This window comes from Siphateles boraxobius, unplaced genomic scaffold (assembly GCF_051911475.1).
Source record: "Siphateles boraxobius isolate OS27281-9 unplaced genomic scaffold, OSU_SipBor_1 16, whole genome shotgun sequence".
NCBI classification, from domain to species: Eukaryota; Metazoa; Chordata; class Actinopteri; order Cypriniformes; family Leuciscidae; genus Siphateles; species Siphateles boraxobius.
The window spans coordinates 2,081,661-2,109,525 of NW_027508766.1; the positions used below are offsets into that span (position 1 = coordinate 2,081,661).

Genomic DNA, 27,865 nt, shown 5'->3' on the forward strand with positions numbered 1-27,865 from the left:
CGTGTCTGTATGTGTCCATCCTTCAGTGGGAACATGTGTTCCAGCAATCCAAACAGCAGACTCGTTCAACCCACCAAACGTCTTAAAAGCCAAAAAAGACTTTCATTTCACAAGTTCGGATTTCTACATGATACAATGAGTGCGCTGCAACTCAATACTTATGTATGTCTGTGTGCAGTTCTTTAGAAAATTCTCCTTAAGAAGAAAGATCTCCAGATAGGTAAAGGGGAGTAAACAAAAATGAACTTAATTCCTTTTTTCTTATATCCTCTTGTCCGTGTTCTTATTCCTTCATTTCTAGCATTGTCCATTCAGTTTAAATAGAGCCCTCCAAAACAGTTTGCTTCCAGTCGGGCCTTCTCTTTTCTGTGGAGAGTGACTGTTTTAGTCTCTCGTGAAATCTGGGCTCCAACCCCAACTCTCTCCTCCCTCTGCCTCCAGAGTTTTTAGTGGCTAACCGTCCGTGTGAGAGACTGAGTTTGTGTTTAAAACAAGAAATGGAGGAATAATAGTTCAGTAAAAAGATGATGAAAATAGGTTGCATATGTGCATGTGACTGCATGTTATCATTGAATAAATTAATAAATATTCCTAGATCCATTATCATGAGCAAGACCCTATACTACTTTTCAGAAGTTTGAGGTAAAAAAAAAACAAAGTTAAAAGCGAAAAAAATATATATATACACAGTTATACTACAATTACAACTTGAGGTTGATCAACCCAAAGTCATTTGGCAAAGACATCTGCATCTTTTATGTGGTGCAATTTAATGATTGTAATATTTAATCATTTGAATGTTTAATATTTATTAATTTGTAATTCATTTTAAATAATTGTATCACCTAATCTCAGCAAGTATGAAATATCATCCACAGGTCATACAATGTTCTTCCTCAAAAACTGACAAGGCTTACACACACACAGTTTTCTTTCCTTTTGTTTTCCAAAAACAAAGAAAAAAAAAGATATTAACAAGTCTTTTTTTCTAGGCTTTCCCAAACAAATCTGTCCAAAGACTCATATAACCTACTAAAGTAACCCCTGAGGTACACATAGGCCTGTTTGGGATTCATTTTGCTACATTAGGGTAACTGGGCGAAATCAGTAAGAGCCTCTGTATTAGGATGAGGAACGCGTTCTGTGGGACGGGCTAAATTTTAAAGCATCATTTTAAATGTCAGCTTTTGTGCAGGTTTAAAAATCGAAGCTTGTTAACATTCCTTCCTCCACTTTACAGTTGAAACTGTGAATGTGCATGTGTGTGTGAGAGGGTGGTTCGGATGAAGGGGCCAATGCTGTCTCAAAAGAAAAGAGCCCCATCCTCTGTCCTCCTTGCTGAGCTATAAATCTCCCTTTGTTCCTCTAAAAGACTAAAAAAATTGATTACCATTTTAAACCAAGGACAGCAGATACATAAGAGCAAAAGCAGTGCCTGAAATCCAGAAGGCACTTCTTCCCCATGAGCAACAACAACAAACTAATCAATGAACACTGAACAGAAGGCCTGCACTATTTCATTTAGATGGAAAATGAGTATGTTCAGTTGCCAGTGCCTGCTACTTTGTAATTGTACTTGTAATACACTGAGAGTATGATAAAAAACACAAGACGTCTGTTTTGAATGAACATGATATTGCTCAAACCTCAAAGAATCCTCTTAAATTAAACACTTTCCCGTTCATTCTTTATGCTACTTCTTTAGCCAAACAGATGGTGCCAAACAAAATGTTGATGTAATTAAGTTAACATCAATCCAATAAGAAAATTCATGACTTCTACGTATTCAATAATCCTCATGCATGCACGTACACAACATAAAGCAAAGATAGTCGACAACATCACAGTTCCTTGTTGGTACTGACACATGCATCCACCTTTCCCCATATTAGAACACTTAAAATTCTTAAATGCTCTGTTCAAAACCTTACAGATACGAGGTACAGCAGAAGGCTGTTCCAAACATTCAGCAACTTAATAATGCTGCCTGCCATACTGTAGTAACTTCTTTTGGCCAACGTCTAAGGCAGCATTCTAATGCACCATAATGCATTGCAACAAGTTCAGTGAGAAATGAAACCCAAGATGGCACTATGAGATGGAAAACATTAAAATCAGTTATTGTACCCAATATTTGTGTCTGCTATATTGTTTTATGTTTATTTGAGTATCACACTGTTAGCTTAGCAACATGCTAACACCAATTGTAACTAACCTTTGGTGTAAAACACTATTTGAGTTGCTGCTACTGTTGAGTGTTCTCTTATGAGATTCCATGTCCATAAATGGTTATGAAATACTAAATAATACTGTTTCCAGTGCAACAAAACACTGACTTTTAAAGTAGCAAGTTTGGGGTTGGTAAAATGTTTAATGTTTTTGAAAAAGTCTCTTATGCTCACCAATGCTGCATTTATGTAGTCAAAAATGCATTAAAACATAGTCAACTATTATTAGTTATATATCTTTCAAAATAAAACACATATGTGACCCGATCTGGCGAAATGAGTCGGAAGTCGCAACGTTCCATTTTAAAATATGGGCAAATTATGTGGAAAAACAACGAAATAATAGTTTCACTGAGTCCGTATTTTTTCGTATGAGTTTTTTCGTATTGATTCGGTGGCTCCTAATTGTCAGCACATCATTCAAACTGCTTGCTACGGATGCGAAAAACTTACGATTTTTTTTTTATATAACGGATGAAAATTTCGTAGACAATGAGCAAGCGTGATTGACATAACATGAGGTCTAATTTTTTTTTTAACGTGCGGAAATTTCGGATGCGAATTTCAGACTCAGTGTGCAATGGCCTTTATCTGTACAAAAATATCCATGAGATTTGGCCAAAACCGCCAGTTGAGAAAGTATGTTGTCCCTCTCCCTGCCCAGCTTAGAAGAAAAGAGCTGAAAGGTGAATTTAATGTCAAATTTGAATCTGGGTGAGTGTATTTACTGTGTATGGATATGAGTGAGTGCAAATGTGAATGAGTGTAGCTATTTACTAAGATATGATTGCATAGACTAGCATTATTTGATCTCTGTTTCCTTGTCTCTCTGCCTCTCTCACTTTCTCTCTCACACACACCAAACACACCAAACACACACACACACACACACACACACACACACACACACACACACACACACACACACACACACACACACACACACACACACACACACACACAAACAGACACACACACCCTCTCTCTCAAGCAAAAATGTAGCACCTCTTTTCAATCTTTCTGATTTTAGTAAATTTTTGTAAAAGAAACTTTTAAATTATTTATTCAAATAAAAACTTTAAAATAATTTGAGCTTCAGCCTGGTTTAATAGCATTTTATATATATATATATATATATATATATATATATATATATATATATATATATATATATATATATATATTAATGTCTTTGGTCAAATTAAGATGTAAAATGAATAGTTTATCCCTTTAAATGCAATGGGTTTTAAATGATATCAACAAAAAACGGGCAAAAAACTTTAAAAGCAATTTTTTCAGGTTTTCAGTTGGACGTGCAGACGACCATAATTCAAATGTGTATATCTTTAAAACCATTCAAGGTATGACTTTGACTAGGATATCATTTGAAAGCTTATGGACTCCTCTTTCCATTAATACCAAAATCTGAATTTTGAAATTTGGGTCACTGTGACTCATTTTGCTGGATCAGGTCACATATCAGTAAATGAATGGATGCATGTGTATACCCGAGTTTAGATCTTCGTCCTCTTCATCTAGGCAGAGAACAAGCTGTTCTTCAAAGACCTGAAAAACACGATAACAAAAACAAACTCACACATCACAATTCAACTGTTTTGAAGAACAAAAACAGAGACAAAATAAGAACACAGGTATTAGCAAACAGAAAACACCCACAAGAGCACATATGGCCGGTCTAAAGAAGACTAAGTGATCCATTATTGTGGTTCTGATTCCAGGAATTGATTTATACACACTCAAACACAAACATAACTCTTACACTATCCACCAGGGTTTGGTCCTCAATTCTCAGCTGACTGTTCAGATCTGAGGAGCAGAAACAACAAATACAACATAAAAATTGATTTTCACATGTACACAATTGCCAAACTTGAGTAAATCATAAATGGACACCATCTCAACCAACCTAAAGAAGCAAAAACAAGCACAAACACGACTCTCGATTTTAAACCTTAAAACACCCATCACCATGTTGAGCAGTGACAGGAAATGCCTTCACATTAAGGTCAAAAGGTCACAGAGACTAAACCTGCTGAGGCTCCTGCTGTCAAATGCCTGGCAGAAAAGCTGGCAATCTCCATAAGCATCTCTTTATAGCATTTACATCATGCCATTTCTTCTTCATTAGTCCAACTGTAGGCAGAGTATTTTTTCATTTTGTCCTGTCTTACCCCTCCCAAACTCTGTCTCTGTCTTCTCAGCCCACCCAGGAGGAATGTGTCTCCTCATACTGGACATGTTTGGGAAACCAGCCGGAGGTCCCTCACAAAGACTGCTCTGTGTGTGTGTGTGTGTGTGTGTGTGTGTGTGTGTGTGTGTGTGTGTGTGTGTGTGTGTGTGTGTGTGTGTGTGTGTGTGTGTGTATGTGTGTGTGTGTGTGTGTGTGTGTGTGTGTGTGTGTGTGTGTGCTCCTCATCCCACATTCTACCACAATGTCCTCCTGACTGAGCCAAATTCACCCAATGTACTCCAACAACCCTGCCAGACCTAACTCACAGTGACAGACAGTGAGCGAGAGAGAGAGAGAGAGAGAGAGAGAGAGAGAGAGAGAGAGAGAGAGAGAGAGAGAGAGAGAGAGAGAGAGAGAGAGAGAGAGAGAGAGAGAGAGAGAGAGAGAGAGAGAGAGAGAGAGAGAGAGAGAGAGACGGGTGTGGAGAGAACTGGGGTCAAGAAGAGGGAAAGGAACAAGAGACAAACAGAAAAAGTGAAATAACAGAAGGAGGTATTGAGGGTGGATGAGAGCCAGAAGAAAGGAAAATTTATCCCATCAGCAGGATGAAACGTGATAAGACCTTGGCGAGAGCAAAATATAGAAACTAGTCATAAAATAAAACCAAGACAGGAGGAGTAAAATAAAGTGAAAAATAATAATATGATCATTATGGCCAGCTGTGATCCTGTGGAGTTTGAATTCTCACCACACGGCTTATATCTCATTTCCAGAAACCAACAAATATCAGTTGAAATCTTAAGCTGTAACATTTTAGCTTAATAGTTGGATTGAGTTCATTGTTGCTAAAAAGGGCAAAAATGTTGACAGACAGACAGTCTATGAATTTGAGTAAAATGCATTAGAATGAGCTCTGGCTTACCTGCATCACATACATCAGAGGTGTGCACACTCCACTCAGACGAGTCGCTCAGTCGCACCACCTGGAACACGCGTGTCAGGGTTCATACAGAATCACATTTGTGTTTGGATCAAGAAGAAAATGTTGATTTCTGGTTAAAATGCATTGTGAATAATTCACATAAGGGAAAAGAAATAGCTGTAAAACTTCAAGTCTGACCATAAACTCATATTTTGTTATGGGTTGATACAATTATTAAATTACTATCTGAACTTGTTTTAGATGGAAATCCAAAAAACAAAAACAAAGCATTTTAAACATCTCGTTTTGCGGGATGTACACTATCATTCAAAAGTTTGGGGTCAGTTTTTTTTTAAAGAAATTAATGATTTTATTCAGAAACGATGCATTAAATTGATCAAAATTGACAGTAAAGACATTTATGTTACAATAGCATAGTGTTTCTAATTTAAATCAATTAAAACATATCACAGTTTCAACAAAAAATATTAAGCAGTACAACTATTTTCAACATTGATAGTAAGGAGGAATGTTTCTTGAGCATTAAATCTTTATATCAGAATGATTTCTGAAAGATCATGTGACACTGATGACTGGAGTAATGATGCTGAAAATACAGCTTTGCCATCACAGGCATAATTGACCTTTTTAAATTATATTATAATAGAAAACTGTTATTTTATTACAATTTTTTTACTCTATTTTTGTTTAAATAAATGCAGCCTCTTCTTTTAAAAACAAAAAAACTTTTGAACGGTACTGTACATTTACTTTTTAAACAATGTACAATTACGCATAGTTTAGAGAAACATCACAGGTATATGATTTACAGCACTTGTAATCTCTCTGGTGATCTCTGGTGAAATACCAGTCTGCTGCTCGAAGCACCTGTAAATGATACTGTAAACTGTAATAAAAGTTTCCAAAGTTATGACTTGAGTCATTTATATGCTCATAAAAATCTTTCACACATCATTCTCCTGTAACTTGCCCTTAGCAGTTTATTTCTAGAAGGCCGATGAAAAATGGGAGGGTAGAGAGAGGGGTGACAGCTGAGAGGTGCATTTCTAATGGGATTATTTTACCTGCAGTGCAATTAAAAAAAGGGCCTTTTGCACCAGAGGTACGTTTTCATATTTCCTATAACTACTGGACGATGTACCAGCTTTTTGGCATGTTCGCACCACAGGAACATGCTACAGGAACTGGGAACAATTTTAGTTTCAGGAACGCCTTTTGTGAGGACTAAATTAGCTCCCACTCCAGTGGAGGGTCTAACCCAGCACAATAGGAACTACCAGTGAGGTAAGTGTATGTTGATTGGCCGAATGCATGCCATACGAAACACCGGCACCGGCCATTTTTAAAAAGAATCGTATGCTAGCACATACAGAAACTGTTCTTATACTATATAAAGTTTATTTATTCAGAATAGACAGCTAATTTGGAATTCTTTGGAATAACGAGCAATAGAGAAAAAGGATTTTGGGGTCCAGATGGTGTAGTTACAGCATCTACCAGCAGGGGCTAATAAGGCTACGTTCACACTGCAGGCTGAAACGACCCAATTCAGATTTTTTTGCCCCTATGCGACCTGTATCTGATCTTTTCATGACAGTCTGAACGACACAGATCCGATCTTTTCAAATGCGACCCAGGCCACTTGGGTATGTGGTCCAAATCTGATATGTATCCGATCTTTTGAAATGTGACTTCATTCTGAACGGCCAGGTCACATGTATCCGACCCACACACCATTGATATGCGACAAACGTCATAATTCTGCGTTGAAGTAGGCGGGAATGAGAAGAATTTCTCATTGAGACCAGTCAATGGAAGGGAAGCGAGCTTTCTGATTTAATTAATATTTGGGGGGACAGCTCTATTCAGGCCATGTTTAGCTACTTCCGCAAACAACAAGTGACGTCGTTGACCGTTGAGTACTCTTCTGCGCATGTGGGTCACTTCTGGGTCATTTCACGTTCACGTTCACACAGGAGATCACAAAAGGTAGCATTTAATTGGAAATGTGAATGGCCCTGCAAAAAAATCGGATTTTTTCAAAAAATCGGAGTTGAGTATTAAGCCCCTGCAGTGTGAACGAGGCCTAAGTCTATGCTAGTCAGCTGACCCTTGGCCCCTTGATCTGAATGACTGGCAGATTGGGGGAGTATTTGTGAAACCTGTTCAAAAACAGCCATCATTTTTGCACTTCTATTTTTTAATGCCGCAAGAAATAGTAAAAAAAACTCTTCAAAAGCAAAAGCAGAAAATAATCAGAAATGCTTACTGTTAAACATATTGAAAACCATTGTTATGTCTCTTTACACTCTCCTTTTTCAGGAAGATATAAAAAATGACCAAGGATTTTAGAGATAACAATTAACAATGAAAATTAAATTCAAACCAGACTGTTTAGGTTTATCCTAGGAGTTTTTATAACCTGAAAATAATCCCCAAATATTAGTTAAAATAGTCATCTCTTCCTGTCTGTTGTTTGTGTGTTTATCTAAATCCTTCCTTTTACAAACAATAACCATGAGATTTCCACATTCTTTAGATAGCTCCACAAGAAAAGATTTTCCTTGAAATTTGTGTACATATGGAAATGCAGACTCACCCGTGCGAGTGTATCCGGGTCTCTGCCCTTCTCTCTGAACAGCTGGATGCTGCTTTGTGCATCTATCTGTGCGCCATGTTTGACAGTCAGGCTAATAGATTTGGTGACGGGACAGATACGGAGCTGGTGAGAACCATCAGTCCATATCTGACACATCCACACTGGCCTCCATGCACTGCTACTCGAGGGACTGATCATAACACAGTCACAGGACACATGAAACTCAGCCCACACTGTACACTGGATCAATGACTGAGGTAACACATCAGTGATTAGTGGATCTTTTTAAGATGTTATCTAATTATATTATATTGTGTCAGGCTGGATGGAGTGACTCACTCTGTTAGAGCGCTGATGAGCACTGGGTGTCCATGCTTCTGAGCCAGTGTGAGGGGACTCTGCCCTTCGTTGTTGGCTATGGAAACCATCCTCTGACCTTCAGACTCCTGGAGGAGGAAGTGACTGAGGTGCGGGAACCCCAAACGTACGGCCACATGTAGAGGCGTTTCCCTGGGAAGGAGATCTGAAAGAGACAGAGAACGATAAGTGATCAGACTTGGAAATCATGTAGGTGATCATGAAATCACAAGCATTAAAGGGCTTGTAGTATGTGTGTGCATGATACCGCAATTTGTAAAGAGCGCATTTCATGCTTTTCAGTGATGCGCAAACAAATTCTCTTTCATTCTACACTCAGATTTAGTCCATATAGTATTTGTATAGTATCATTTCTTTTTCACTACACTAGTATGACTGCATCCCAAAATCCTGTACAGTTGTGGTTCTTAACCTTTCTGACTTGATGTCCCCCCACAACTGAAATTATTTTTCCCCCTCAATAAATATAGTTTTTAATTGAATACACAGTATATTATCACAGACAAATTTCAATTATTATTTGTATGTATGACACTAATTTTAATTACTACATGCTAAACCTAGTTCTAAAATAAAGCCTTTTGCATTTCTAGAATAAAAAAAACCCCATTACTTTACCTATGAATTCCTGGCATCTCTAGATGCTCCCAGATGAAGGTTTTGTCAAATGTAGCCTAATTTTGAGGCCAATTTTGTACCAATTAACAACCCAATTTTAAATTAGCAACCCAGTTGGCAGATTAGTGTAAAAGTTCTGAAATACTGTATTTGAATTAGCACTCAGATACACACAAGATGTTTTTTGCTATTTGTGAGCCTATCTGTGCTGTGTGCTCTGTGTAAATAAGCAGTGGTCTGATAACAGGTTTAATGCCGTCTTAGTGGTTCTCAAACGTTTTGACAATATTCGAAGGTCCCCCCTCCACATTCACAATGATTGTCACGATTCATGAGTTCGCTGTTTTCTTCATGTCTCGTGTTATTGTTGTTTTGTGAGTATGAGCGCGTGTGAGTGGGCGTGACCGCTCGTTCATCTGATCACCGGCTGATCTCATTATCAGCGCCAGCTGCTGCCAATTCACCTCTCTATAAAGACTCATCACAATCTCCTCTCTTTGTCAGATCGTTGGTTTGGTGTCCTCCGTGTCGTGCTTCGTGTCTTTGTTGCAGTCTGTTCCAGTTTGAGTTCCTGTTCGGTGTCTTCGTGTCCTGTCTCGTCTGGATTTTCCCTGCACTGGATTCACCTTCACCCGCACTGGATTCACCTTCACCCGCTCTGGATTCACCATCATCTGCACGCTGACCACCGAGTCCCTGCGCCACCATCTGCTGAGATTCTTGAGATTGTCTTTATGTCTTCTGACTAAAATAAAGAGTTAACTTGCACTTGCTTCCGCCTGATCTTGTGACAGAACGATCTGACCAAACATGGAAGCAGCAGGCGAAACTTCAACCTCATGGGAGGATTTCGTGAAAGTCAGCATCTCACGGATGGATACCCAGGAGAGAAACATGAATGATTCGGGCCGGGCTATTCAAGCTCTTGTGGCGCAGGTGTCCGAGCTCACCCAGCAAGTCCAACTTTTGCGGGTTCCCACTGCGCCACCCACGCCGGCCGCTCCCCCTATACCACCAGAGAGCGCCTTCCAGTCAGAGCCCAGACTACCAGTTCCGGAGGCCTATAATGGTGAGCCAAACTTTTGCAGGGCATTTCTAACACGCTGTTCTATGCACTTCTCCTTGCAACCCAGGACCTTTTCCACAGAACGAAGCAAAGTGGCGTTTGTGCTCACACTCTTGACTGGAAGGGCAGCTCTGTGGGGGACGGCGGTGTGGGAGAACCAAGATCCATGCTGTGCCTCGTTCCAGACACTCGCCGCCGCCATGAAGGGAGTCTTTGACCGCTCGGTCGCTGGAAAGGAGGCAGCAAGGATGCTAGCGGATCTCAAGCAAAACGAGAGATCAGTATCGGACTACTCTATAGATTTTCGGACTTTGGCGGCGGAGTGTCAGTGGAACGAGGAGGCGCAGTGGGACATGTTCCTGCATGGGCTGGTTGACCGCGTCCAAAAGGAGATTTATGCACTGGACTTACCCCCCACCCTCAACGAGTTGATCGATCTGGCACTTCGTGTTGACTCTCGACTCTCCCGAGTCGAGGGTCGGAAGGGACCTGCTCGGGGTTTCGGAGTGGTGGACGCGGTCAGCCCTATCTACGATCATGAGCCCATGCAGGTCGGTCGAGCTCGGCTTTCCCGGGAGGAGAAGGAAAGGCGGAGGTCCCAGGGCCTTTGCCTTTACTGTGGCTCTGCAGGACATTTTGCTTTCAACTGCCCGGTAAAAGGGCAAGCCCGGCAGTAAAACTGAGGCTACTGTCGGGTGGGATCTCCGCTGAGAAGACCTCATCAACATCAACGCTCCTCCCGGTAAGGCTCAGGTGGTCAGCTCACACTCACGACTGTCAAGCACTACTGGACTCCGGGGCTGAAGGTAACTTCATGGACTACACTTTTGCACTCAGGATTCAGGTTCCCCTTCTACCCCTCAGTCAAGTCAAGTCAAGTCAAATATATTTATATAGCGCTTTTCACAATACAGATTGTATCAAAGCTGCTTCACAGTATCAATCAAAACAACTTAATGTTTGTTTATTACTGGAAAAAAGACATCCAAGTTTGGTAGAGCTGATCAATGGTATGATTGGTTAATTAATTTGAATATCCCCAACTGAGCAAGCCAAAGGCAACACCTCAGTCACACCATCGCAGTGCACGCGCTCAACGGACAAACACTCCCCACTATCTCTTATACCTCTGGACCCCTCACACTCAGCGTATCCGGCAACCATTCTGAAACCATCTCTTTCTATATCCTGGACTCCCCCCTGGCACCCATTGTTTTAGGTCATCCCTGGCTCATCAAACACAACCCCAAAATAGACTGGCAGCAGAGATCAGTGTCGGAATGGAGCAGTAAATGTCATGAGTCCTGTCTTGTGTCTGCTTGTCCGTCTGTTTCTGTTTGTACGTTTCAGGAGGAAGCAGCGGACTTGTCAAACGTGCCCACGGAGTACCTAGACCTGAAGGAGGTGTTCAGTAAGTCTCGTGCTGCTTCTCTCCCTCCGCATCGTCCCTATGACTGTGCTATAGAGTTACTGCCAGGTACGTCTCCGCCTAAGGGCAAGTTATATTCACTTTCTGTCCCAGAGAGAGAGGCTATGGAGAAATATATTTCTGATTCTCTAGCAGCGGGGTTCATCCGTCCCTCCTCTTCTCCAGCAGGGGCGGGGTTCTTTTTTGTGGGGAAGAAGGATGGGTCTTTGCGACCTTGTATTGACTACCGGGGGCTGAACAACATCACGGTAAAGAATACTTATCCTTTGCCATTGATGTCTTCAGCCTTCGAGAGGTTGCAAGGAGCATCTATCTTCACAAAATTGGATTTACGTAATGCTTATCATTTGGTCCGCATCAGGAGGGGGGATGAATGGAAGACTGCTTTTAATACCCCCAGGGGGCACTTTGAATACTTGGTCATGCCTTTCGGCTTTTCCAACTCCCCAGCGGTCTTCCAGGCACTCGTCAATGACGTGCTGCGAGATATGGTCGACCAATTCATATATGTCTACCTGGATGATATATTGATTTTTTCTTCTTCTCTCCAGGAACACGTGCAGCACGTTCGACGAGTGCTTCAGAGACTGCTAGAGAATGGGCTTTTTGTCAAGGCGGAGAAATGCGCTTTTCATGCACAGTCTGTTCCTTTCCTTGGGTACATTGTGTCGTCTGAGGGAATGCGTATGGATCCTGAGAAGGTTAAGGCTGTGGTGGATTGGCCAAGTCCAGATTCCCGTAAGGCCCTACAGAGGTTTCTGGGGTTCGCCAATTTTTACCGGCGGTTTATTCGCAATTTCAGCCAACTAGCCTCGCCTCTGACCGCCTTGACCTCCCCCAGAACGGCGTTCAGGTGGTCAGATGCAGCGGAAGCTGCGTTTGCCAAACTAAAGGGCCGCTTTGTTTCAGCCCCCATCTTGGTTACCCCTGATCCATCACGTCAGTTCGTGGTGGAGGTCGATGCGTCAGAGGTGGGGGTAGGTGCAGTGCTATCCCAATGCTCTCTCACAGACGACAAGATGCACCCATGCGCGTTTTTGTCTCATCGATTATCCCCTGCCGAACGTAACTATGATATTGGTAATAGAGAGTTGTTGGCAGTCAAGTTGGCATTGGAGGAATGGCGCCACTGGTTAGAAGGGTTGGGGGTACCTTTTGTCGTCTGGACAGACCATAAGAATTTGGAATATATCAGAACTGCTAAAAGATTGAACTCTAGGCAGGCTCGGTGGGCACTTTTTTTCGGACGTTTTGACTTTTCTCTCTCGTACCGCCCGGGCTCCAAAAACATCAAGCCCGATTCTTTATCACGCATTTTTGACCGTTCCGATCGCCCGTCTACTCCCGAGTGCATTTTTCCAGAGACTCTAATTATCTCTACACTCGAATGGGAGGTCGAATCGAAGGTCAAGACGGCCTTACAAGGGGTAACGCCTCCGGTCGGTTGCCCACCGAACCGCTTATTTGTGCCAGAGGAATTACGGTCCGACGTTGTTCGGTGGGGGCATTGTTCCAATGTGGCTTGTCATCCAGGAGTTAGCCGCACTACATCTTTAGTCAAGCAACGATTTTGGTGGCCACGTATGGCTCGCGACGTTCACAGTTTTGTTTTGGCTTGCTCAGTTTGTGCCACTGGTAAGACTTCCAATCGACCCCCAGATGGGCTCCTTCAACCGCTGCCGGTCCCTTCGAGACCCTGGTCCCACATCGCTCTAGATTTTGTCACCGCCCTCCCACCCTCTCAGGGTAACACGGTAGTCTTAACCGTGGTGGACCGGTTCTCGAAGGCGGCCCACTTTATTTCCTTGCCCAAATTGCCCTCAGCCAAGGAGACAGCGGTAACAGTCGTTAACCACGTCTTTCGGTTACATGGCCTCCCGACAGACGTGGTTTCCGACAGAGGTCCCCAATTTGTGTCCAAATTTTGGCAAGAGTTTTGTAGATTACTGGGTGCGACTGTTAGCCTGTCCTCAGGGTTTCATCCCCAGAGCAATGGCCAAACTGAGAGAGCCAACCAGGATTTGGAGAGAACGTTGCGATGTATGGTTTCCAAGAATCCTTCCTCATGGAGTCAACAACTTTCAATGGTGGAGTACGCCCACAATTCATTACCAGTATCATCCACGGGCCTATCTCCGTTTGAGTGTAGCATAGGGTACCAGCCACCAATTTTTCCTAGTCTGGAACCCGAAGTCGCGGTTCCCTCCGCTCACGCCTTTGTCCAGAGGTGTCACCGCACTTGGACTAGAGCCCGGGAGACTCTACTCCAAGTGGGAGCGCGCACCAAGGCCAAGGCCGACCGCCACCGGCGGAGGCCTCCCGTATACGTCGTCGGTTCCAAAGTGTGGCTTTCTACCAAGAACATTCCTCTCCGTTCCGTTTCGAATAAGCTTGCTCCCAAATTCATTGGCCCGTTTACTGTCACCAAGATTATTAGTCCGGTGGCAGTCCGCCTCAATCTTCCTCCAGTGTACAGGAGAATTCATCCCGTTTTTCATGTATCCAAAATTAAGCCAGTTTTTCGTTCTCGTATTAATCCGCCTGTCCCGGTTCCCCCACCGCCGCGACTCGTAGACGGGGAGACCACATATTCGGTTTATCGTATTCTGGACTCAAGGAGGAGGGGACGCGGGTTCCAGTCCTTGGTGGACTGGGAAGGTTACGGTCCGGAGGAGAGAAGTTGGGTGCCTGCTAGAGACATTCTGGATCACTCCCTTATTGATGATTACAATCGACAGGTAAGGGAGTCTGGGGACGCCAGGAGGCGTTCCTAGGAGAGGGGGTACTGTCACGATTCATGAGTTCGCTGTTTTCTTCATGTCTCGTGTTATTGTTGTTTTGTGAGTATGAGCGCGTGTGAGTGGGCGTGACCGCTCGTTCATCTGATCACCGGCTGATCTCATTATCAGCGCCAGCTGCTGCCAATTCACCTCTCTATAAAGACTCATCACAATCTCCTCTCTTTGTCAGATCGTTGGTTTGGTGTCCTCCGTGTCGTGCTTCGTGTCTTTGTTGCAGTCTGTTCCAGTTTGAGTTCCTGTTCGGTGTCTTCGTGTCCTGTCTCGTCTGGATTTTCCCTGCACTGGATTCACCTTCACCCGCACTGGATTCACCTTCACCCGCTCTGGATTCACCATCATCTGCACGCTGACCACCGAGTCCCTGCGCCACCATCTGCTGAGATTCTTGAGATTGTCTTTGTGTCTTCTGACTAAAATAAAGAGTTAACTTGCACTTGCTTCCGCCTGATCTTGTGACAATGATAGATCTGGCAGTTCTCCAGTGATTATGAAAAAGCAGCTTGTTTTTCAATATTTTTTATTGAACAAATATAGTTGTGTTAAAAATGTTATTTTAACATATAAAATGATTAACCAAAATTCATTTTGTGATTTCATAAATTATGTTCTGTATTGCAGAATGATATGTTCTTCAATAAAAATAAGTTATTGAGGAGAAATAAAACATATATGATTTTCAATTTGAAGTTGTTAATTTTGTTTATTTTTAGCATTTTAATTTAGACTAAAGTTAGAATATGTTAATAAATTAAAATAATTTATTAATTGAAATACTTTTATGTCATCCTGAGGCCCCCTAGTGGGCTCCGAACCACTGGTCTAAGAAATAATAGACCATAATACCCTGGTGGTCTCTCACATCAAATGTAGTTCAAACGGACAGCTAATCTCTGTGCGGTCCACATCTGGTCATAAACATGTGGTATGGCAAGCACTTTGCACATGGTTTCTGCAATATATAAGGAAGACATGGCCCAAGGGCTAAACACGGTACAGGGAGGAGTCCAATCAGCCTGTTGGATGATTTGCAGAGTAAAATACAACAAATTCACTTATTTAATCCAAGCGGGCCCTCAAACTACAGCATGTGTGTGTACGACAAATATTTAAGTGTAAGATGTGAAGATCTGAGTCAAAACCTGCTCATCAGGTTGTCACAACAAACACAACTCAGAATGATTTCCTCACCATAAGCAATTTTCATTTGAATGAAAATCAGGAGGTTCACGATACAAAGAATCAAGTGCATAAAGCCTTTTATAGGTGTGGGATTATTTTCTTTTTTCTTGTTCAGTGGAATTGAGGACAAGTTACTGGGTGTTGACAGACAAGCTAAAGCGGGGACTCTAAACCGGACCGGTGTGTTTGTAGCGCGCACGCACGCACAGTAATTGATTGAACAGATGTCTATGATTCTTTGTTCATATTGACGGTAGTAGTTGAGCCACTATTCAAAGAGAAGAGTAAGTGAGATGAAGCAACATTTCCATAGCAAAAATCACACTGCTCTTGGTTTACAATTTCTGCAAGTACTTCACTTATACACTTTTGCAAGAAGTTGCAGAAACCGGACCAGTTATTTGTTAGAGATAAAGGATTGCTGTTGTTTGATTTGCTTTGTTGGTGAAATGCACACAGTGGATCTTTCTAAAACTGTTTATCTCAGCAAACTTCCAACAACAATCTCAGGGGAATGCGATCCGATAAATTTAAAGGATTAGACAAACATATAAAAATATCCAATATGAAAATGTCCAGGTTGTTATATTACATTCAAAATGGAATAATACCTGTGAGATAAATTGCTGTTACTCTACTTTCCCTGAGAGTAGCAATAATGCTGCTAAAGAGTGCTGTCTTTAATTGAAGCCGACACGCCATAGCAATGAAATGAACGCTAACTCAGCTGTGCAATTTACCGCAAACAATCACTAGTGTCATGTAAGGGGCCCCATGTGCACTACAGGCATTCTTTACATCTTTATCCCTTCTCACTGTTCAAGAAATTAGTTAATGTTACATGATGGAATGGGCATTATTATCCATTCTCACTCCAACAGAGCTCCTTAAAAAAAAAAAAAAAAAATATATATATATATATATATATATATATATATATATATATATATATATATATTTTTTTTTTTTTTTTTTTTTTTTTATACATACAGTGGTGGCCAAAATTATTAGAACGGTAAGATTTTTTAATGTTTTAAAAGAAGTCTCCAAGACTTAATTTAAGCAAAAACAGTAATATTGTGGAATATTTTTACAATTTAAAATATTTTTTTCCTATTTGAATATATTTTAAAATGCAATTTATTTATGTGTTGGTAAAGCTGAATTTTTATTTTGATCACAGGAATAAATTACATTTTATATTTCAGTTACACAATATTTACACAATATTTCAGTTTTTGCTGTATTTTGGATCAAATAAATGAAGCCTTGGTGGGCAGAAGAGACTTCTTTTAAAACATGATCTTACTGTTCTAATCATTTTGGCCACCACTGTGTGTGTGTATATATATACAGGTCCTTCTCAAAAAATTAGCATATTGTGATAAAGTTCATTATTTTCCATAATGTAATGATACACATTAAACTTTCATATATTTTAGATTCATTGCACACCAACTGAAATATTTCAGGTCTTTTATTGTTTTAATACTGATGATTTTGGCATACAGCTCATGAAAACCCAAAATTCCTATCTCAAAAAATTAGCATATCATGAAAAGGGTCTCTAAACGAGCTATTAACCTAATCATCTGAATCAACTAATTAACTTTAAACACCTGCAAAAGATTCCTGAGGCTTTTAAAAACTCCCAGCCTGTTTCATTACTCAAAACCGCAATCATGGGTAAGACTGCCGACCTGACTGCTGTCAGGAAGGCCATCATTGACACCCTCAAGCAAGAGGGTAAGACACAGAAAGAAATTTCTGAACAAATAGGCTGTTCCCAGAGTGCTGTATCAAGGCACCTCAGTGGGAAGTCTGTGGAAAGGAAAAAGTGTGGCAAAAAACGCTGCACAACGAGAAGAGGTGACCGGACCCTGAGGAAGATTGTGGAGAAGGACCGATTCCAGACATTGGGGACCTGCGGAAGCAGTGGACTGAGTCTGGAGTAGAAACATCCAGAGCCACCGTGCACAGGCGTGTGCAGGAAATGGATTACAGGTGCCGCATTCTCCAGGTCAAGCCACTTTTGAACCAGAAACAGCGGCAGAAGCGCCTGACCTGGGCTACAGAGAAGCAGCACTGGACTGTTGCTCAGTGGTCCAAAGCACTTTTTTCGGATGAAAGCAAATTTTGCAAGGTGCCAGAGTCTGGAGGAAGACTGGGGAGAAGGAAATGCCTGAAGTCCAGTGTCAAGTACCCACAGTCAGTGATGGTCTGGGGTGCCATGTCAACTGCTGGTGTTGGTCCACTGTGTTTTATCAAGGGCAGGGTCAATGCAGCTAGCTATCAGGAGATTTTGGAGCACTTCATGCTTCCATCTGCTGAAAAGCTTTATGGAGATGAAGATTTCATTTTTCAGCACGACCTGGCACCTGCTCACAGTGCCAAAACCACTGGTAAATGGTTTACTGACCATGGTATTACTGTACTCAATTGGCCTGCCAACTCTCCTGACCTTGAACCCCATAGAGAATCTGTGGGATATTGTGAAGAGAAAGTTGAGAGACGCAAGACCCAACACTCTGGATGAGCTTAAGGCCGCTATCGAAACATCCTGGGCCTTCATAACACCTCAGCAGTGCCACAGGCTGATTGCCTCCATGCCACGCCGCATTGAAGCCGTCATTTCTGCAAACGGATCCCCGACCAAGTATTGAGTGCATAACTGAACATAATTATTTGAAGGTTGACTCTTTTTTGTATTAAAAACACTTATTTTATTGGTCGGATGAAATATGCTAATTTTTTGAGATAGGAATTTTGGGTTTTCATGAGCTGTATGCCAAAATCATCAGTATAAAAACAATAAAAGACCTGAAATATTTCAGTTGGTGTGCAAAGAATCTAAAATATATGAAAGTTTAATTTTTATCATTACATTATGGAAAATAATTAACTTTATTACAAGATGCTAATTTTTTGAGAAGGACCTGTATATATATATATATATTTTTTTTTTTTTTACAGAAATGTACATATCAATATACAATCCAAAAATATGGAGCTACTTTCATTACCGAATGTTCTGCAGTGAATAGTTTTTTTTTTATACCAACATGTATCTGGGGATCAATCAGAATTATTTCATCTTATTTACAGGGAGTTTAAAGTTTCTAACTCAGATGAATTACCCTAATGTTATTAAAGCAAAGTACAAATTAAAGCCAAACAGAAAATAAATACACGAAGAATGTGAATAGACAAAAAGATTATCAATGAAAAATGTAACACCTAATTTGTTTTAAATACAAAGAAACAGAAAATGAATATGAAACAATCCATTCCAACAAAAAATGGCTTTGCTGTAACTGTGATCTGAAATGTGGCCAGTATGATTTTAGTCATATTATTCTTCACTATTTAAGTTTATATCACTGTTTGTTTATATTGGCTGTCTGTCACATGAGAAGCATGCTCCTAACACTCATCCTCCTGATAAACTCCTCTGACACAATAGTTTCCTCAAACTGGAAAACCCCACTGCGCAAAAATATATATGAGTTTAATCATTAAACATTCTGATGACAAGATCATTGATATTATATTGTATTTGTATTGTATTATATTATATTACATTACGCACAGATTTATTGTAGAGAACATTGGCCCAGGAACCCACTCATCTTGATGAGTCTAGCTTCTAAGTAAATACAAAACACTATTAGTTAGAGTTACTCAGTTGTAACTAAAGGGTTGTTGAATTTAACCCTATTCTCCACTAACGAACCCTAAACACTGTGCGCTCTCTCTCTCTCTCTCTCTCTCTCTCTCTCTCTCTCTCTCTCTCTCTCTCTCTCTCTCTCTCTCTCTCTCTCTCTCTCTCTCTCTCTCTCTCTCTCTCTCTCTCTCTCTCTCTCTCTCTCTCTCTCTCTCTCTCTCTCTCTCTCTCTCTCTCTCTCTATATATATATATATATATATATAAACCAGTTACTTACAAATGGATAATGCAACCCATTCAAGCATTATCTTAAATGGCAATATTGCACACCTGTAAAGATCACAAGAGGCTCTAAACATTTCAGAAAGGTGATTATGTTTCCAAAACACAAATCACATGAATATAATCACAGAGCTTTAAGGGTGCTCTTTTGTTCTGAAAGCTAATTTGTTTGAAGACTTTGCAAAATCTATTTCTACAAACTGTAACGGTCAGAATCTAGTGTAGTCAGGAATAAAACAAAAGGTTAGCAGTTCTTAAAATGATGATAATGACACAGTGACTGACCTTGCTTTTCCTGTCCAGATTGGCTGTCCCATCCCAGAAAGTGCAAGTTAGCCAAGGCCTGTGTGATTTTTTCATCAGCCGCACTGTGTTGTCCCACTGTGTGTCTGTGCTCTGGATCACACTCTGGTGTTCCTGAAGCTTTGCTCTGGCTGAAACTCTGCTGCTCACAAACATTGTGCCCTTGTTCTGTCTCTGCTAGGCTTTCCAATGGAAATAATTCCTTCGGATCACAAATCCAATCTGTCCCAAGCTGGTCAATCTGTTCTAAATGATTCATCTCAGATGAGATCCTTTTCTCTTGGCAGAATTTCCTTAGGATATCCTGATGGCTGCTGGATGTCAAGGGTTCAAAGTTTATCAGCTGCTTCGCCACCTCTTGTGCCTCATCCTGTATGTATTCCAGAGAGAGCTCTCCTGAATGCCAGATCGGGCTGATGGGACTTCCGCTGTTCCTCATGAAGCAGTAAACCTCCACAGATACTTTCTCTGGAACATTGTGACCTTGATGGAGAAAAGGTGAGACAGATTAGATGAGACAACTCATACAGTACACTACACATGTTTATCTGGAGGTGCATTATAGTAAATAGTAAAGGCTACAGGCTACTGAAAAAGGAAAGTCCTTCCTGGGGACTTTAAAAGCCTTTAAAAACTAAAAGGCTATATATTTACACATGACATTATTGTCTTGTGTTACTGTCTTGATTCAGGTCACACCGCAAAACACAAAAAGAAGATGCGTTCAACACTGGAACTATATATTATAGGGAGAAATCAGCCACTGGCTTTTACTTTCACTGACACTTGAAACCATCAGGTAACTTAAGTTTTGTTTCCATAGAAACAAATGTATTCCATAGAAAACAAATTCTTAACACCTCGCCATATACAAACAGGCACGCCAGTGATATCCTGGTTTCCATGTCAACAGGAAATCCCCTTACAGGCTTTCACCTCAAGGACATCAACTATAACAATAACTATAAAGTTTTAATAATCATTCTAATTATGTGAAAATAGGCAAGTCCACACCACAACGTTAACAACAGAGAGGAATGAGATCCTTTTCAGAATATTTTGTCCCAGCTGATTAATGATAAAAATCAGAATCCACCCGACTTTAAAGAATGTGAGCATTAGGAAGCGGCAGATGACAAAACTGCAGCACAAGTGTAGATTAAACAGTATGCTATTGTGTGTTGGTGTTGACTAATATAGTTACCGTTGTAGTTATCGCTGTTGGTGTGAATAGGTCTTTACACATTCAACGAAAGAGTTTATGTATGACAACCTGTAGACTGGGTAAACCCAGCTCGATCTCCCGGCGATTTGATTTCGCTCTGCATCTCAGGGAGGAAACCTGTACATGTTTCTATCCTGCTTCCGTTACAAATCTGCGGGGACCAATCACAAACTGACTTATCCACCTGACGCGTTATTGGCGGGTTTAACACGATGGCGATAGAGAAGCGACGGCAAGCAGTTTTTTGTTTACATACACCATGGCGACGACTCACTTTCATGTTTTTTTTTTTGCACAAGCTGCAAAAATCGCTCGATGCCATTGCTGCTTCTGCAAATCGCTGATCAATGCTACAAACCAACACGTTTGTTGACACGTTTCCTGCCTGGAGTTTTCGTGTTGCTCTGCAAAGTACGTCAACCGGATCGTTGATCTGATTGGTTGAAGGACTATCCAATTGCGTACAGAGTCATTTCAACTACGCCTGCTGATCACACCTCTTGTGCAGTAGAAAATACAGAGCGGACTCTCCAGACTAATGTTCAATCTTAAAAGATTGAGCTCTGTCTGGTGATAGCAGACTAGACACACAGTGATTTATTTAGTGTCTCACCAGGCACAGTGAACCTAAGAAAGCCGTGATCCTCGGCCCTGTGAGCTGTAGTTACATGGTGAAGGGACGAGCCCACAACGACCACATAGTAGTCCGCTTCCTCCTGAACACACGGAGACACCTGCAATTTCACAAAGACCTCCAACTGACCCTGAGAGAGAGAGAGAGAGAGAGAGAGAGAGAGAGAGAGAGAGAGAGAGAGAGAGAGAGAGAGAGAGAGAGAGAGAGAGAGAGAAGAGAAAGAGAGGCACAATTACATCCACACATTATATTTTCTATTACACACAGCAATTATTTTAAAAGGCCAAATCTCTGGAAATGGAGTGTATTTTTCATGCCAGTAAAATTCAATGAAATGTCATGTTAGCCAAAATGAAAACAAAACTAAAAGATTGAGAGAGAATATCACTCAGTGAGCAAGAGAGAGATTCTTGTTGGGGTTTTTTTATTAGCTTGTTAATGTGATGTGTGGTGCTGGAGTGGTGGAGCACACTGTAGATTGATACCATATGAGGACAATCTGCACTTCCAATATATTTGATTTTGCAGCATTAGGTGAAAAAGGAGGTATTGGAAATGTTCTCCATTATCTCCAGCCTTTTTCGTTTGCTCACTGAACATTAAGCCCCTCCTGAAAGTTGTTTGCATAGAAATTTGGTTATACCACAGCAAAGGACATAGCTAAATCATGATGTAAATTTAAAGCAAAAAAAAAAAGCATGCCTTAAAACCAGACAAGTTCCCAATTGCTCAATCCTAACAGATAGAAAACAAAACAAAAACAGTCCTTTTTGGGCATTTTACAGAAGCTTTCTGTCCTAAACCCCCAAACTTGTGTAGATAGTGAACTGTCAAAGCAAAAAAAATGTAATTGAACATGTTTGTAAAACAACAACAAAAAAACACTATACTACTTATAAATATTGCATTTTAAGGATGTGTGTGTGTGTGTGTGTGTGTGTGTGTGTGTGTGTGTGTGTGTGTGTGTGTGTGTGTGTGTGTGTGTGTGTGTGTGTGTGTGTGTGTGTGTGTGTGTGTGTGTGTGTGTGTGTGTGTGTGTGTGTGTGTGTGTGTGTGTGTGTGGTAATTCTTCATTTAAAGTGTATCCGAAGTCTACAGAGAGGCTGAATGTTTATGTAAATTCTACTCTCTGATGCAGCTGTTGCAGATCAACAGTACTGTCAGACTGGCTCTATGAGAGACAAATGAACTGTCTGTGCTGGTATTGAGCGTGGTTATGAAACACATTTGCTTTTTGTGAATTAATATTCTTTAGGAAGTGTGTACAAAGTCTAATTGGTGAAATAAACTGGTATTGTTTTTAGAATAAAGTTCAAATATGGGAATCATGAGGCTTTGAATAAACAGATTTTGTTTATTTCATATTGGGAGTCATAACTTATGACAAGATAATTAGGGTAATTAATCAGAGGCCGGTCTTATTTTCAAAAGCATGAGGTCATACATCTTGATTAGTACAGAGCTCGGCTCTATTGTTCCAGTGAATATCAACTATGACTAGTTCAATTTTCCTCCTCCAATCAAAATATACAACCCCATGTTTTGACTGACCTCATGGAGGAGAAATTGTATTAAAATTATATTAACTTTTAAATTATTTATCAAATTTACAAATATTAAATTGGCCTAATGTTTAACAGATCAATGGTTAATGTGTGACTAAATATGTTTGAAAATACTGTATATGAATACGACATTCATGATATTTATAACTATTCGAATGTACATGACAATGCATAATATTTGTAATTGCTATGAAATGGACACTTTATGTTTATATGCAATTCTGTCTACTGACATGTGTACAGAATGGTATTAACATTACAGTAAAAAAATAACAAGTGTGTTAAATACATGAGAAATGAAGAGTCACAACCAGAAGCATGGAAAGTTATCTTGAAAGAAAACAGAGCAACAGTGTATATCAAGCACACGAAAAATAACATATCCAAAAGCACAATCATCCATCATCAATGCAGGCATTCACACGCACTTACCAACACACAAATGGCCCACAGACATTTACCCATAAATCCACGCTTCAATTTCATTGAACAGACCCTGGATCAAAGAAACACCCAGTAAAAGAGAGAGGTTAACAGTAAATTCAGTCTCGCCGTGGGCATGTGTGTGACAAGGCACTTTTCTCTTTCTCCCTCCATTTAACATAAAGCCCCCGTTTGATTGTTTGCCTTCCATCACCAGACGTCTCCCTCACTTCCCGTCATTTAAGGGGCCCTGCAGAAATAGTGATGGAGGGAGAGAGGAGGGATACACAGCAGGTTTGGTGTGGGAATGAGTGAAAGTTAAGGTCTTTCCGGTTTTCTCAGGCACTGCACTTCATTTGGGGATGAATGATGAGTATGGGATTCTCTCCCTCCATCACTCTGCTCCTCCTATCTTTTCTTTCCTCACTCGGTCTCGCAACCGCACAGATTCAAAGTGCCCCCCCCACCCCCACACACACACGATCCTGCTGTCTTTTATAGCAGTAAAACTCTTTAAATACTTAATCTAACAGACCCATGTTTTAGTTCTACTTGGAAATGATATGGCTAAAATCTTATATTATCAAATGATTTCTATTTTAATAATTCCCATTTTTTGAAAATCCAGTAAATTAAATACTAAAACAGAAAGGCACTTTTTTATTTTATCTTTTTATTTGGAAACTAAAGGAGTCAAACAAAGCACAATCATCGTCTTGAGCTTAAATGAGAAAGAAATGAATAAGTCTGGCATCAGTGCAAAAACAGCTGCTTCGCATTGCAACACTTGAGTTAAAAAAATGCTAAAATAAATAAATCTCACACGCACACATCTCACAAATTTTGCTTCAAGAAAATGCTTGTTTTAAGGATCTTTAGATATTTTTACTGGCAAGACAAAAGACTGATTTAGAAATTGATGCTTCATTTAGAAAATGATGGACATCAACAATATTTACTCAACCTCATGACTATATTTCAAATATTGTATACAACAGATGGAACAGAGCAGTTTGCCAGAGCACATTTTGTCCTATGTTTAGTCTTGTTGTCATGCTGGCTTATTAATGAGGAAAAGAGTAGAAGCTGAATTACTGCAGTCACTCCTTGGATCGATGAGAGGATATTATTGTCTCTAGCACCTGTTTAAGGACTGGCTCCTGGAAGAAAAACACCTCACTAATACACTGCTGGTCTCTATGGACGGCAGGTGTTGTTCCCTTACCAATGACATAACCACTGCCATTTGAGAAGGGTGTGTATGGGTTCTCATGTTCAAACAGGATTCATGTTCAAATGCATGTTTAGGTGAGCATTGCTATTCAGTGTTGATTCTTTTCAAATGTCATTGCATTTCATAAACTCCTTATATTCATAACTCCTTATAATTCCTTCCCTGTTTTGTTCAGACAGAAACACCATGAATCATGATCAAAGAAAATCCCATCGGTGATCATCTCTAATAAAGAGGATATTTCTAGAAATACTATTTGAACTCCCTAAGAAGATTATGCTTTGCGCAGACTGTGCATATTTCACAGCTAGTCAGTAAAGCTTACATTAAATAATGACAAATATAAATGTGGCATTTAATGAGTAAAGCATATTATAATTGCATTTATTTTATGCATTTTATTTGTATTATTTACATGAGACAGGGATGGGTTATTATTATACACCATAATAAACGTACATCCATTAAACAATTTAGTATCATAATTTTAAACATTCTAAACACCAAATTATAAAATGTCTGTTTTGTTTATCAACAGCCTATGCAGAATATGATCAAATGTCTTTAAACCTTTCAATATACATTTATATGAATGAAATAAAATGCACAAAATAAATGAATGTATAACATGCTTTAATCAAACTCATTAAATATCACATTTATATTTGTCATTATTTAATGTGAAATAACTATCATGCTATGACCTCTGAACACTTGTATAGTGGCCTGTCTACTGGGCGAATGCTGTTTGTGACTGACCACTTGTGTGTCTCAGCATTGTTCTGTGTGTTAAGATTTACAGATAGGGAAATAGTTCCTCTCGTACTCTACAATTTGCTAACACCATTTGTTTCATGGAATGTGATATGGATACATTTTATGTTAAATAAATAATAAAAACATGTAGGGATTGTTCCTCTCAATCAATCAACCTAGGGGTGGGCGATCTGATGATTTTATATCATGATCCATCTTGAAACGTCCACAATCTACTTTTCAAGCAAATCGTAGATATTGTGATCTTTTATGCCCTTGTTATAATGTCAAAATACAGCAATGAATGCCAACTAGATGTCTGTGCTGACTAAACAAATTATATCATGTGTCTTTCATGCGTGCTGACACACCTGAAGAACAATTCAACAACAGTAGGGCTGTGCGATGAAGCTAATTTTAGTTTCAGTTTCGATTTTGGCTTCCAACGATTATGAAAACATGATAATCCAGATAAAATTAGCATTTTGCAGTCTGCGAGACGGAGTTGAACACGGACGAGCAAAGTATACTCTGCGTTTCAGGCACACACCCAAACTGTCCAATACATACAAATATATTTGTCAAAATGTCCGTCTTGTTGAGTATTTACATAGGACAGTCAGTTATGTCTTAAGTGAATAAACAGTTGGGAAAGACATAGGATGTGAGTCATTATATTAGATCCATGTATTCGGTCAAAAGAAAAGAAACAAAAGAAAAGACAAAATCAGAACCTTAGTAGTTTTAAAAAGAATCCATCTACAGTGATGTGAATAAGTTAGGACACCCATGCTAAAGTTGCCTAAAAAGAGGAATAAAAAATAATCTTTTGGAAATTGATCTTAATGCCTTAATTAGAAAAATGAGGAAAAATCCAATCTTTAAGGACACCAATTTTCTTTTTGAATGAATAATGTATCATAAAGAAATAAATGTTCTTCCTTAAAATACAGGGTGTATAAGTCAGGACACCCCTATGTTAAATTCCCATAGAGCCAGGCAGATTTGTATTTCCCTTTCAAGGGAACTTCGAGCTGCGTCAAACGCTGCGGGAACGCCCCTGCGTTGTGCGTCATGAAGCACGTATGGAATCAGCCCAATGGAGAGATGAAACGTCATAGGCGGGTGACGTCATCGACCAGGAAACTATAAAGCACCCCAAAAACACAAGCGCATTAGCTTCTGTGCTTTCAGTCGCGCTACATGTGAATCTGTCCCTGTGTGATATTGTCTGTCTTACATACCCTGCACCACACAAACAATTTATCCCTATATATATATATATTGAGAGATTATGGCGGACGAACAGCAGTTTAGAAAGTGTGTTCCTCCCTGCTCGCGTTATTTAACGAGCGGGGATACACATGATCTTTGTGTTGTTTGTTTGGGAGTTCAGCATGCCCAGTTTGCTCTCGAGGGAGCAGACTGTGAGCATTGCGAGCGTTTGCCGTTAAGGACGCTCCGCTCCCGCCGGTCGCTCTTTGAGGAGAGCGGTTCGGTGCGCGCTCCCCGCGGTTCGGGTCCCGCTTCTGCCGAGGCAGAGCGGCGGCGCTTATCGTGGGGATCGCAGATGGATCTCACAGCGGGGTTTGAGACGGGCTCTGCCTTATCTCTCCCTTCACCTGTGAGATCCAGTGCCTCAGTCCCGGGTTCGGAAGCACGCGCTGCGGTTTCTTCCGCTCGGGCTGAGGCACCAATGCTATCCAGTTCTGAGGAACTTGATGTTGTTAGTGTTGAGGGAGATGTGGAGGATTCGCCACCCCACACTCCTGAGAGTGATGAGCTTATGGAGGTGTTAACAAGAGCTGTTGAAAAACTTAATATTGAATGGCCAGTGACTAGACAGGAGTCTGTTTCTAAATCAAAGTTGGATGAGAGATTTTTGCCGTCACGTGTGCAGCCTCCACGCCGGTGCCTGCCGTTTTTCCATGATCTCCACACCGAGGTGTCGAAATCATGGAGAAAACCGGTGTCATATAGAGTGTTTAGTCCCCAGACTTCAACATACGCTAATATTATGGGAGCCAAGGCTCATGGTTATGGTGCGTTGCCTCGTGTGGAAGAGACGCTTGCGAGCCATCTCTCCCCCGAAGCAGCATCATCTTTTAAGGCACCGGCATTACCCACCAAGCCTTTAAGAAACACTTCGGCTTTGGTGGGTAAAGCATATTCGGCAGCAGGTCAGGCTGCGTCATGTCTGCATACTATGTCAATCTTGCAGGCATACCAGGCTGATCTGCTAAGGGACATGAGTGAGAGTGAGGAGGTCAGTACTGACGTAGTTCGCGAACTGCGTCAGGCTGCTGATTTATCCCTGCGTGCCACCAGAGAATCGGCCAAATTAA

At 40.6% G+C, this 27,865-nt stretch overlaps 1 protein-coding gene across 11 annotated transcripts in view; it reads right to left on the reverse strand.

Annotated features, from left to right (window-relative positions):
* Nucleotides 1–27,865, reverse strand: part of arhgef28a (Rho guanine nucleotide exchange factor (GEF) 28a) — a 96,816-nt gene that overhangs the window by 42,048 nt on the left and 26,903 nt on the right. For all 11 annotated transcript variants that reach the window (XM_077231083.1, XM_077231086.1, XM_077231082.1 and 8 more), the window contains exons 3-9: nt 21,522–21,672; nt 19,666–20,166; nt 8,301–8,484; nt 7,962–8,151; nt 5,342–5,402; nt 4,009–4,055; nt 3,737–3,794 (exon numbers count right to left, since the gene is read on the reverse strand). In XM_077231083.1, coding sequence (XP_077087198.1) covers nt 3,737–3,794; nt 4,009–4,055; nt 5,342–5,402; nt 7,962–8,151; nt 8,301–8,484; nt 19,666–20,166; nt 21,522–21,672 — 1,192 coding nt within the window. The remainder of the gene's footprint in view (nt 1–3,736; nt 3,795–4,008; nt 4,056–5,341; nt 5,403–7,961; nt 8,152–8,300; nt 8,485–19,665; nt 20,167–21,521; nt 21,673–27,865) is intronic.